At 36.1% G+C, this 14182-nt stretch overlaps 1 protein-coding gene across 3 annotated transcripts in view; it reads right to left on the reverse strand.

The window, feature by feature from the left end:
- Positions 1–14182, reverse strand: part of LOC113504270 — a 79322-nt gene that overhangs the window by 49535 nt on the left and 15605 nt on the right. For 2 of the 3 annotated variants that reach the window (XM_026886495.1, XM_026886506.1), the window contains exons 8-9: positions 8829–8912; positions 4683–4769 (exon numbers count right to left, since the gene is read on the reverse strand). In XM_026886495.1, the coding sequence (XP_026742296.1) occupies positions 4683–4769; positions 8829–8912 (171 nt within the window). The remainder of the gene's footprint in view (positions 1–4682; positions 4770–8828; positions 8913–14182) is intronic. The other variant, XM_026886514.1, reaches the window with a different exon arrangement.

Genomic DNA, 14182 nt, shown 5'->3' on the forward strand with positions numbered 1-14182 from the left:
ACGCCGATGCGCTGGGATTACGGCTTCGAAACAGATTATAATTCGTCACGCGCGTTCCATAAGCCTTATTATGCAATAAAGCCAAAACCATCGCCAGATCTCGAATAAAACCTGGAATTAAAGTGGTGTGCGGTCTATTGTTTTACATCCATTAAATCATAAAAACTAACATCACTTACATTCGGCTTCGGAATCGCATGTGGATTGAAAAACATTTGTTCATCAAATAGTTTTGACTAGGATCTAGCAACCAATACAATAACTAGATAGGATTGCAGAAGGAGGGTAGGCGCACTCCATTTGATTGGGCATTGTTTCGGACGGCCGGGTGTTAATACTATGTGCAGTGTATGCGATGCGAATCCAATTTTCGGACGCGCGACCTGAGCGGCGTCTATCCGCTGCTATCCATTAGTATTCAGCGTCCGCGTCGGTACGTGCTCGCGGAAAACGTGATGTGATGCGCGAGCAAACAAAACATGAGCACAACTGAAATAGGCCTGCCTACGTCGCCTCACCTTTGCTTTCACGGTATTGTTTTCAGCGGTCGACGAATATATTGACGAACTTCAAATATCCTTTTTTTAGGCGGTTTATTTTAGTGCAAGCGTTCATCGAGCAAGTCTATGAAGTACACAATCTGACCGGAGTATAATTGAAATGTCTACTCGCCCGGACAAAAGTGATGTAGATAATAGAACTTATTAAATATGCCGAACCTCTTGAATGCCGAGAACGGATTGAAAATAATCTTTTAGGTATTCATTTTTCAGAGTTCACGAGTGGCGACCTGGAGACGAGAGCGCACGATAGCATCGTCGGGGACAGATTGAAATTTAAAATGCGTAAGCTCCCCGAAATTACTACTAAAGGAAATTTTCAACAGATGCGAAAAGATAAAGATACCATATTCTTCAGAAGTTTCCTTGAATGAAGACTTATGATGTAATTTAAAGAGATTTGGTGTATTTATATTTAACCAGAAAATGTAGATTACGTGAATTTTATGAAAAATAATGTAGTAATAATAATATACGATGGTGTTCAGTAAGTACAATTTATTAAACACAATAAAATAATAAAAATAAAACTTGGGAATAGTGGCTTGTATATTTTTTAAATATGATTGAAAAATACTATATCAAACAGGACCAAATATTCAACGAAAATAAACTAGAATTCGATCTCGATACACGTTCGGTCACAATATGTTGTAGAATTTGAAAGTTGTCTGAATCCATACGACAGCGTCTCGTCGGACGATATTAATCAGACGATATGCAGCGCTGCATACGTGTTCAAATTCAAGATTAGAAATTCTATACAAACTTGTAACAATATAATTGTGTCTGACTTACTACTGATATTCGTTGGTAGTCAGAGTTTATTAACTTACATTTACACGGCGAAAATTATGTTTTTGAAAGCATTAATTACATTATGTACATTAAGGGTTTACTTTAAAAGTGTAGCCCGATTGACACGTTCCCCACAACATTCTTTATAATATTATACAGTGTGTGAATTATGTTATATTCTTCCAAAAATAGAATCGACAAATACCTATTGAGTGCAAGGTATTTTTTATATTTGTCTTTATAACAGTAAAGATATACAATTAAGAGCGACCTTTCACGAGCATTCTGTGAACATTTTATTTAACTACAAACTAGAAGAAAACAAAAGAGATTCCAACAATTCTATTGTAGCCCATAGATTTGTTTTATATTGTATTATCTTATTCGTAGAACTCATCAACTGAAATTATTTTTCCTTAGAAACAGCAATGCGATTCAAAAGGAAACTCGCTTATGCACAAACATTGTTTGAGAACTAAGTGGATGCGTATATGCGAGATATAATTTGAAAACTTCAACTTTAATACATTTTAAAATCGTATTACACTTGCCTTGTTTATGCATAATTTTGTTTGTAGTAATGTAAGTAGCGTAAAGACTATTTTAGTTTTCCTTTGTATGTTTCTACTAATTGTTCATACGACAACGCCTTTTTTCTTTATTTTAGTTTCCCGTTGGGATAGTTAACATTTGCTTTTGTAATATTAAATTACCGTAAGACAATTAAAATATGTATTATTAAAAGTGCTTATTTTATTTTAGTTTTAAGTTTGGATAGATAACATTTAATTTCGTTTTATTGCAGTGAGAAAGTGGAGACAATTTTAATATATATAATTAAAAGACTTTAATTTTAAAAAGAGATATTAAACAATTTAACTGGATTTAGACTATAAGTATAAAAACAAGCTTTTGAAATAGTTTTTTGCTTTGGTATGAAAATACTCGAAAATGCCATTAAACGAATCTGAAGTTGATGGTGGTTTTAACTGAGCTCCTATGGCCATCTTTCAGCTCCATCACCAGATCTCTGTCATATCATCCTTTGCATTGCCACACAATAAACATAAAGAACAATCGGAAACCGGAAGGTTTATCGAACTTGCAAGATTTGATTCCAGACAGACAAAGGGACAGGTAAAATGGTCCATATTATGATCTCATTAAAAGGTTTACCACCTAAGAATGTATGTGGAATTCAATAAAAGTATTCAGTATTAAAACTAAATAGCTAGCAAAAAGGTAGAATTACAACGGTTTCAACCGTTTTGGCTCAGACCCAACACAAGTGTGAGAGTTTAATCCGGCGAATAACTTGATATTAATAAGATTAAATTGCCCATTTTACTACGGCTCATTATTCGTTTCATAACCAGTTTACTTCAAAAGCCCGTGTACGTATAATGAGTACAAGATGGACTAAGATTTAATTTGTATTGGTTTTGATAAAGGAATTATACCATACTTATATCATTTATTATAATTATAAATGAATGTATAAATCTAAATATTTAGATATGAATATAGGTTTTTATAAAGATCGAGTTTTGAGCATGATCTAGAAATGCGGCGTTTGCTTTTCTAAGTTTTTAACCGTCTTTAAAAAATAGACGTCATACATACCGACAGTGGTATTCTTCAAAGCTATACTTGAAATTAGACACTTAATCTGGGCCCTCCAATGGGCACACCAATTACACTTACACCGAACATCGAAGACTCAATTAAACCGCCTCAAAAATGCAGAACTAAGACGGTTTACCTATTTTTCACTTTTTGGTGTTGGATTTTTGAGTGGAGTGCGATAATCGTATATTTTTGGTGCGTTAATCAATACTGACACCCTATAATTGAATTAACATAAGAATAAATTGTTATTCAAAATTGTATGTCATCTCATATATCAGTGTAATGCAAACCGGACTGCGGATATACAGATTACGTTTTTATAGGCGAATAAAGACTTCGCAAACCTAAGACCCCGCTGACGGGACAGCCGCTCATAATTTCGTTACGGTTACCGCATGCGGGCCTTACCTCATGCTTGAAATTACAACTCTCGTACTCTGTAACCAGGATCTGAAGAACAATACAAATGAGTTCTAGAAATAATGATTAGGCTTACTACAGACTTTTTTTTTCAAGCGAATTCAGAACGAGTCAGTTCTCTGGAACTCGTTGTCAGCGCCAATTAGTACAAAGGCACGAATTTCAGCTATGTTCGATCGGCTGCTAGAGATGCTGATTTCAGGACCGAATCGAAATCAAAATTAGAACCAGGTTAAGTCATTGTACGTAAGCCTTATTCATATTAATCTTACATTCCGTCGCACTATAAGAGTTCACTTAGTACATTATACATTTTGCTTTAAGACTCATTTCATTTTAGGTTAGCCAATGGCTGCTGATTTTGGTCAGCAGAGTTATGGTGAAGTAGGACCTGGATTTAATTTATGACTTTAGGCTAAGACATTGTCTGGTTTCGTAACCAATGGTTAAAAACAGAACCCTATTTATCACTGTGACTTGGCTGTCCGTCCGTCCGCCACCGGAGTTTATCTCATGTACCGTGACAGCTAGACAGTTAAAATTAGCACAGATGACCTATTGCTGTTGCCGCTATAACAATAACTTAAAATAAAGGTCGACATTAAAGAACGGTTGTTACAGGAGGCACAAATTTATTTGTACCATTTGATTATCATTTAGCCTATTGGTACTTGAGCCTTAGGGTCCGAAACCGGCTCGTACATGACCGGTTTATTTTCTAAGACACAGAAAACAGAGAAAGGACGAATTGATGACTTTGTTTCGTCATGCTTTTTATCAGCGATTTATTTTTATTATGTGTTATCAGAAAATGTGTTAAAATGAGCTTTCCAGTATACAGCGTAATCCGATTTCCCTACGGCTTACGATGTCCTTTTTCTTACATTTCTATGGCCCAGTGACCACGACTATTGTTCTACATTCACGAGACTTGACAGATACTTAAGACACTCGACGTTTAATAATATAATAGAGCGTCGACAGGTTGGTGGAAAAATGTATTTTTCTTTCCAAGAGGCAATAATTGTGGAACAGTCCGATGGTACTGCGTTTCTCTTAATTACTAGTGTAATAATCTTACATCTACTAACGTAAACCTGAGTCCCTCATAACACAGGGTGAAAGCCCATGGGAAATATGAAACTATTCAAATTTCGCAATAATCCCACGCCATGGTGGTTATCACAGCCACTTAAGTACCTAATTCCTTAAATAATGGGGCTTAGATTATCTAAGAAGTACATATGACATAAAATAAGTCATATTGGTACTTGCCTGGATCTGAACCCGCAACAACTGTGTGCATATAAATCCAAGACGAATACTTCAGGCGCACCACGGCAATCAAAAATCGAACGAATCCTAGAAAATTGTATTCGGTTAAAATGTTACACTTCCTGGTTATCGCAAGGTAATAAACAAAAGACTGCCATTCAACATTGACAACATGAAGCAAAGTGGTGTCGCCCAATACAATCATGACGATTGAAGTAACAGTTCATAGCAGGAGTAGGAAGAAAGGTACTACCGAGGGTAAGCTACGTAATACAGATGAAATATGCGACATATACGTGGGTAGTATCATGCCACTGAAGATGGTAATGTTGAACCATATGATCATGATGAAACAAACAACGAAATATAACGTTCCGAAATGAGGTCTGATGATTTACAAGGTACTCAAAACATGGGCCTAACAAATTACATAATAAGGCGAATCAATCGTTCGTTAGCAGCAACTCTCAGAAGCTTTTAGCTTTGTTTTTGTTATTGTTTACCAAGTACGTTCCGAAGCCTTTGCTTGTTTATTATTAAATGAAATTCGGCCCTGGAACTGCTTATAAGAACAAACCGAATAATAATAATTAATTTCAACTTTAACTACAATTCCGCAGCTGAATGTTCTTCAGGGTTCTGAATTTCCTTTGATGTTTATTGCATTACGTGTTGTAAATGTGTGATGATGTCATTCTGTTTTTATGAAACTTTGCTAGTTATTCTAAGAATTGATGAACTGTGCAAACATAAGTACTTGTAAAAATATTCTGAAATATCGTAATTAGGCAGCAGCATATACTTTAGGGCACTAAAGACGTGGTGTCGTATGTCATAATGTTTTTAACATGGTTACAAAGATTTCTAAAATAGGCTATAAAGAGGAATCATAAAATGAGAAGAGCGCTCAGGCACTAACTAAAGAGGACGAAAAAGTCTTCGAATCGGTTCAATCAAATATAAAAGTGGCATGTAGTCATAAAATTAAGTAGTTGTCAAATGATCCTACAAATGTCCAATGAGATGAATGGTTTTACGGCCAATAGGTTTGAGATTTAAAGAGTATAAAAAGACACGTAGTGTAATCAGAGAAGTTCGATGACTAAATATCCGAGAACCATTATCTGATACGTGTTCATGTCTGTCTTGACATCCTTAAATTAGGTCAGCTCCAAGATAAACTTTTACAGCATGACCCGATTAACAAAATCTGAGTTTTTTACCCTATGCTGCAAATTAGCTAATCTCATACAATCTAATCGTTTACATGAACGACGATCAAGGCATTAGTATAACGCAATACTCCAATGTTTTCCACTTGACGCAAAAATTTTGGAAGGCATACGGATTCTCTCTATTTCATTTAAGGCAATCGAATTGACACATTTCAGAGGATGAGGAACGATACTACTACGTAGATGGATTATGAACCTGCAAGTCAACCTGCAGGAACAAAGGAAGCGAACGGCTGTTATGTGTAGCGTTGCTCGAGTTATGCGGCGTCCCTTTAGGATTGTGTTCCCTCAAGCGGAACCGAAGTCTTTAGCCGGCTGACACGAACCTATTGAAGTAGGTCAAAAGTATCTCCATTATGGGCAAAGCACAGGCGTTACGTGGTGGGCGGTTGAGGCGTCTGTGAGGCGCAACAGGCGCCCCGCCCCCGCCCGCCGCGCGCAACAGGCGCCGTGCCCGACTTACTTGTTGAATCGACCGACCTACTAACGTTCCAAGACACTCGACACACCAAAGTCTCGTACATGAGGAAAAAGGTAAGGCTACGACACGAGAACTTGGTAAGGGCGAGTAGCGCCCGACGTGCGAACAACACGTCTGTCCCGCACCCACGCAACGGCTCCCCCCTATCACCTAGACTGATCTATCATTTCTGATGTAATATGCAAAATGTGCGTTCAGGGGATAATTACTCGACTGACCCCTTACTAAACCTGACTTAAAGGACCCTCAACATGTCGCTGAATGTAACTTTAATACTATTTCGATCTCAAGACTTGTAATCTTTTCGAACAGCATGTGTGCTCATTTTCGTTTAACCATCTCCGGAGTATTGGAATCGAACCTTGTGGTCTGAACAGACCTTCCATCTCAAGCAGATAACTCTCCAGACAGTTTAATCCCTCACGATTCTCGTTGCATGCATAGAGCTTACAAAACCACAATTAGTCCTCTCTCTGCATAGATTCCTACCAGCGTATTCCAAGCAGCATATTGACGGGAGCTTACTACGATCGCGCGACGCTCATCAAAAGGATAGTTCCACCAAGTTCACAAAAGCAACACACGTCAAAGAGCAAACGGCAGCTTTGCACCGAACGTGTGCATTTCAACTGACGTTACTGCGAGAGCTGCTTATGTGCTAAGTATCAAAGGCTACAATAATATATGAATGCTGAATACAGGATGTCTGAAAATCGAACTGATGTTGTAGATGTTACAGAAAAATTGAACCTGCAAGATAAAATGTATTTTTTTTTGGTTATTTTCAAACTTTTATGCCTTTGATTTTAATATGTTAAATGCGAAGGAATTGATTTAATGCACGTCGGTCACCGGTGACCGAAACCAAAATATAAAGCAGGTATTACAAATCAGAATTATTAAGATTTCTTATTAAAGTTACCAGTATAATTATGAAGTTAGGTACGAAAAATTAGATACAAAATAAGCAAATGCAATCTGAACACAACGGACACTTTTGCAGTCGAAATTTTGGGCACGACACAATTCTAATAATTCCTTTAACTCCCGCTTTGCAACAGAACGCATTCTCATATGCGAGGAGTTTCGAGACTTACTGCTAGTAAATAACAACATTTAGACTTTGCTACCGAAAATTGAGCTTAGAAATTTGAAGCCACCCTGTACATGCACCGTATGTTTGCACGCCACGCCTTGCCACAGGTACCAAACTTCCCCAGAGCCTCTACGATGTCGCAACTATTAATTTGTTGGCTCGAAAACCATCTTAAGTTATTCGCGTGTTTGGTGCAGCACTAATTTGTCTGAACATAATAGTGAGCAAAGTTGCCTCATATCAACACCCCTCTTATGTGCATAATGTATTTTCGGGAGCATTCGTGGCACTTCACACTTCAGTCTAATAGATACTTTATGAAGTTTAGACTGGGACTTTAAACTCGATTAGTTAGTTGGTGTCACGTTGTTCGGTATTAGATAGTTATGGTAGAAGAGTTTTCAGCTGTTATGATTTTGTACAAACATTCGCTTCGCCACGCAGTTCTTTAATATATTTTATAGTATCCAAAACTAAGCAGACTAATGCGTCTTGGGAATGATTAAGTCAGGACAGTGTCAAATCGCTTTAGCGTAGTCACGAGTATAACTTTAAATATATGGGTAAGGCATGCATTTTCAACGAACAACGTGATTTGAGTTCGACACATTTGAGCAACCCATCAGCGTTATGACTCGGAGAATCTTGTCTGCTATACAGGCCTTTATTTACAAAATGAAAATCGAAGCTAGTCGTTTGCGCTCTACTTTTATCATTTTTAATTTTTCAATGATTAATTAAACCTTTTCGCAGCAGTCAAACCGCTCAGATCACACGACGACGAAGTACATCCTTCGCCATTATTTTGTAATTTGTTTATAAAAACAAAATAATTTCTATGGGTCAAATTATAAAATCATAAGTTGATTGTGTGACGTATGATCAGGGTTTGTAACGAGTGTCGTTTGTCCATGTCATAGTGTGCGCATGATAGCTTTCGTAAAGCCATTTGGTACTATGAGAAGCTGAAGCGCATGCAGCTTATTATTAAATGATTAATCAAATATTTAAGAACTGGTATAGTATTTTGAAATACCGAATACTCAAGCAAAACTTAATTTTAAGTCGCCATTATCAAAATTTACATTTCAGGTAAACTAGGCATAATTTTAAGAGTCTAGTGGGTAAAATCTAAAACGTAAAAAATCAAGTACAAGTGCAAAAAGTACAAAGACTTTAGATAAAACCATTTTAAAAACAAAATTCAGTCAACAAGCAATGTGCCACATGGACTTACATTTTAGTCGACAATTCCAAAATAAAAAACTCAAACGCATCATAAAATTAAGTTTCTGTCTGAGTATTCAGAAGATAAACCATGTAAAATAACTCACCAACTAGAGCTAAGATGACGGTGAGTAGCGGCGCGGCGGGGAACGACACCGTCACGTTGAACTCCAACATCTGAAGCAGGTCCACTGGAACAAAGTTAATGACATGAGTACGAGATAAAGCAAATCTACATTACATTTACATTCATTTGAATATGTATTAAATTAAGGTAGGTACCGTGTTTAAAATAAATAAAATGAAAATAGTTAAACTTATTTTGACTCTCTGTACGAGAGGGTATTGCTCTGCTGTTGGGCAGCATATCGCTTAAATAATGAGAGTTTACATAATTCTATAGATAATAACTACACAATATTAAGGTTGTTCACTTAACTCATTGCTGTGATAATAATATGTGTCGCATTTTTCAACTATTGTTATATAACATATTTATTTTCACTGCAACTGAAGCCAATACAGTGGTTGTCATTTATAAAAACGTTCGGAAGGAAATCGTTGACATTTTAATTAAAATGTTGAATTATTTTGTTCCGCACAACATTCGTATACAGTACTTCACACAACAACCGCATAAACACAAGAACCGCTATGTAATATCGATATTCCATAACAAAAATGATAATTTTAAAAGCGAAATTATGAATAAGTGTTATAGTGCACATTTAAAACAAGTATAGGAGAGCGCATCGTGCCATAAGCCGTGCTTAGAGCCCCCAGGAGGCGTGCGCGCGCGACGACGCCGCACGTTAACGCGATCAAACGACAGCTATATGAATTTTTCATGTGCCACGAGAAGTAATGGTGTCGCCCGAGACGTCGGATCATTCTTTACGAGCCGACAACGGAAACCTTTAAAAATATACGATTTATCTATCGCCGTACTGTATACGTATATCGTGCAACCGCAGACCAGACTGTGCACTCAGACAACTGCAAATCAGATTTAAAAAGTCGCGAAAAATGTGCACTAAATACATTAACCGCTTTGGAAAAATGTCCCTAAAAATACAAGTAAACCGGATCGGGTTCAGGCGGCGCACTATGTCACGGGTTCGGGGAGAGGAGATCCCTAATAAGATAAAGGTTTTATCGTCTTTTCGTTAGCATAGTTCTCGTGTGCTCTCAGTTTGTCGGAGCTTTGTGGACGGTTGTTTGCTTAAGGTGGGATAATCCCGGTACAGTTTCTGTATCGAATACATGCGCCTTTGTTCCCTCTGTCACATCTTTGATGTTGTCTGGCTGAATAAAGGGTTTGATATGACGAATCATATGAGATATACTGAAAAAGGTCACTCTATTTACATCTCTCTTGAGTTAAAGTTCCCCATTATAAAAAGATTACGATAGAAGATTTTCTAAAATCGTCAGGGAGGTTAGGAATTTCAAAAAGTAAGTATCCTTTTGATATTATACCTCAAATGCTTAATATTTCTGCACTATTTATAACTTAACATTATCTTAGACATCAGGTGTTGAACGAAATTTGTTCAATAGAAGACACTTTTTGAGCTTTCAATAAAAAAGAAATGTAAATTGCATCGTCATCGTTCATCATTCATCATATGAAATTAATTTCGCCGTCGCTTCCCCCGTTCCCGTTTCGTTGCGTACTTTCTACGATTTACTGCGTGGATTAATATTACCGTAAAGTATTGGTACCAAAGGAGAACGCCGATATTAAATATTGTGCAATATGCTAGTCTGCCAGCTATTTCGAATTCCATTTAAGATATAAATTTTGATATTTTAAAATGAAATGTTTTCTGATAAAGACTGCTTCATGTTTAATGTAGGTTTCGCAGAGCAGAGCAATCTTGAAGTCGCGGAATGGTAGGTCGGGGCGGCGATACTTGACGCTCGGAACAATGGAGCGAGCAGGTAATTGGCATTAAACTGTGCTTGAAACGGTTGTTAGTGCAAGCGGGAGCGAGGAGGGCGGCCGGCGCCTCTCCGATACCGCTGCCCTAATTAGGTAGAAATACGAGAAATAAGAGGTAAAATGATATTGTCCCAGAGCTATCGTTAACGCGGAGCGATTACTTTTCACGACGACTTCTTCAAATATTTTTTAGGTTACTTTGGCGTTCATTCAAATAATTCTAAACTCAATAACGTACAAAGATTTTGTATAGCCAGTGTTTATTTTACTGCCGTTTGAAAGGTAACAGACAAGAAATGCAAAACACAAAACAAAATTAGCTCCTCTGGAGCACGGACGGAGCGGAGAAAATAAGGAACATTTTATTGACGTCGGCACATCATTATTATCTGCTTATTTTGTTTTCGCCGATATCTTCTAATACCTTATTGCTATGGAAAATTACGTTCAATTTGAGAGCTAAATAATTGGGCAAATTACATCCCAAATCGGCTTATACAAGGAAAAATTTGCAAATTAGATACTTAAAGGATTTTCAAACCTACACCGGCGTAAAATTTCTTTTTGGGTTCTTTATCTGGTAACCGTTCAAAACACAAGTGATTCTATAGGTATTCGTCGATGAATAATAACAGTTTATAGGTACCATATGTCCCAATCTCGTTGATTTTTATAGAAACTAAGTGTTGCGAGAGATGACAGGATTAAACAAACAAGATTCAATAAGAATAAGTGAGTGGCACAGTCACATGTTTCGAATAAATTAATATACGGAACGCCACTTACACAAACAATAAAAACACGTGTCAAGTATGTTGTATTCCTTTCATAAATGATAATATTTTATAGAAAAATATTACTTTCAAAGCCGAGTGTCCAATTAGTGATATTTTCTCAGAAATTCTATTCTAGTGACGAGTAATCTCTCGCTCTTTGTAGAATATTTATTTTCTCAATTTTCTTATAATAATATTATATAATGATACTCAATGAAGAAATACCAGAGCTGATAAAGGCACTCAATCAAAGCTACTAAACGTAAGAGAGAATGCTCATTTTCAGACTAATTTATATAAAACATTCTTTAAGCTGACTACTCGTAGCACGAAACCCTACTTGAAAGTATTAATTTTTTGAAGTAAATTTGTTTTCTTTGCTTTCCACGTGGAAGTAATTATAAAATATATCAGGTATTTCGATGCCTAAATTATAGCTGTGAGGTTTCAGTTAATTAGTCCATTTTAATATTTTTACATTCTCTATAGAAAGTAGCTTACCTTATTAAATTAAGATTGGGTATATTAAAACCTTTCCGTACTTTAGCTTTTTTTTAAAGTCTTGTTTTGGTTTTATATCGCCGAACTATTATTATAACGATTTAAAAATGGCTAAAAAAGGCAAAGGCTACTTGAGGACAAAGAGTCCTACTTAAATAAGAGATATTAACGAATATGAAACCATTTTGTGCATTGTGATTTTCAATAACACGGTGGACGATTCATGACATGTTCATAAGCATAATAATATGCCCTGAAAAGTTGATAAATGAAAAACCATCAAGAGTTAGCGATTACATAACAAAATCATCATCAATTATCTCAAGCGTAAACAAAATGTTCTATAAATATTTCAGTCTGAAAAGCCACCCGACTTTTTCGATCCTCGGAACTGCGAAACCCTACTTAATAGTCAAGAAATTAGTTCCAAGAAGAAAATTGCAGTATTTTTACTCTTAAAAAATATAATATTACTTGAAAACAACTTGAGGCAGCAGTTACACGTCTTCTTTGCGTAAAGTCCACTTAAGTTTTAGAGAAAATTGCAAATTCACTTTACTGGAAAATTATTTTAACATGACCTATTTTGAAAATTGTAGGTACTTTCCAACGTGACTGACTTTACGAGGTTGCAATAAGAAGAGAGAAAGGGAATAGTGGTCTAAATTAAATTTAAGGGTCAAAATTTATTGAAAATCATTAGAAAACAGTCCTTATCAGTAAAAGCGGTTGAAGGTTTAGAACACTTAAATACATTTTCTTCCAATAATTTCGACAAAACGCTGCATACGTACACTTTACATCTCTTAAGTATCGGGTAATGCAAATAAAGAATACGATTCAAACGAAAAAATATAAATAAACATGGCGCAATTAAGACAACACCCATCTTTATTTACTTCAGTAATTTACCAGCAAGTTTATTCGAGGAAATATATATTTGTTTACGGCAGAGATTGCAGGTAGCAATAGCAAGTTTATCGGGTAAAGCAAGTGAAGCAATTTGCTATGTGAAGCGAAGCGAGCAGATGAAGCCGTGCAAACGAGAACGTCTCGAAAACGGCGATAGGAAAATTACTAGTACTCAGTTTACTAGAAATACTAATGTTTATATACATTTGTGGAAGGAATATTCAATGGTTATATCAACATATTATAGCAAAAACTAAAATTTGACTTAAATGTCTTTATGTGACTTGGAAGACGTTTCAGTATTCGTGCTTAAAGTACTTGTCAGTTAGTTAAACGTGATCTTAAAGTTTTTTTTTTAATATAATCAAGGATTACGATATTATCAAAAGAGTTGACATAACAGTAATTATGTCAAAATTTTAAACGATATGCCGCTTGTCGCTTTTAATGAGCACACAAATAACCCCAACTTCCTATAAAATCTCTTTCCCTTCAAACTGCTCACATGGCTTATAGCTGTAATCTCGTATACATTCTAATTAATTAACCATCCAGCAACAAACATTAAATTTCATCGCAAAAAAATACTTTTGTTCATTAAAATCAGACTACAAAATCATTTGTTGTAAAATCCTTAAATACGGTTGTTTTTCCTAGCATCCATTAGCGAGAGAACAGTTAAGGAAAATGTTTAAGCTTTAGAAAATTACAAACATCTTAAATACCTGAAAATGTCGGAGGAAAGATTGATAAAAATATCCCGAGACTTATTAGCGGCACACTTAATTATCTCGTCGGATCGCCGGCTTAATTCCGATATTTAATTATGCAAATTACGAAGCCGCTCTTTTTTGTTTTAATCTTTTGCTCGAGATCCAGGTGAATCAATCTGATTAGGAGGAAGGGTACATAAATAATTATAATTAGTAGAGTTCTGTATGCTCGAACTTTTGTAAAAAAAAATTAAGACTATTCCTTTTTTAACAGATGTATATGCAGTTAGAGACTGGACTTTTGTTTTTTAATCAATTTCAAACTATATTCAAAAGGCAGAGCTCTAAGTTAGAGGCTAAGCTAAAACAGGACAAGTTGATGGGTCTTTCGACGCTTAATACGCTTAGTCCGTGGATGGGTGACTATTTACGTCATAACGAATTCGGCTGTTTTTAAGTATATCTTTGGCAGTCGTTACGGGCAATAAGAAGTAAGAAATTCCGACAACTAGTCTTAGTAAGGGGTATCGGTGTTGCTCAGGTAACTTGATTGAGGAGGAGGCTGTCGCTCCTTGTTAAACACTGGTGTTTAGCTTCTTCCGGTTAAATTAAAA

This window comes from Trichoplusia ni, chromosome 2, assembly GCF_003590095.1.
Source record: "Trichoplusia ni isolate ovarian cell line Hi5 chromosome 2, tn1, whole genome shotgun sequence".
Classification (NCBI taxonomy): domain Eukaryota; kingdom Metazoa; phylum Arthropoda; class Insecta; order Lepidoptera; family Noctuidae; genus Trichoplusia; species Trichoplusia ni.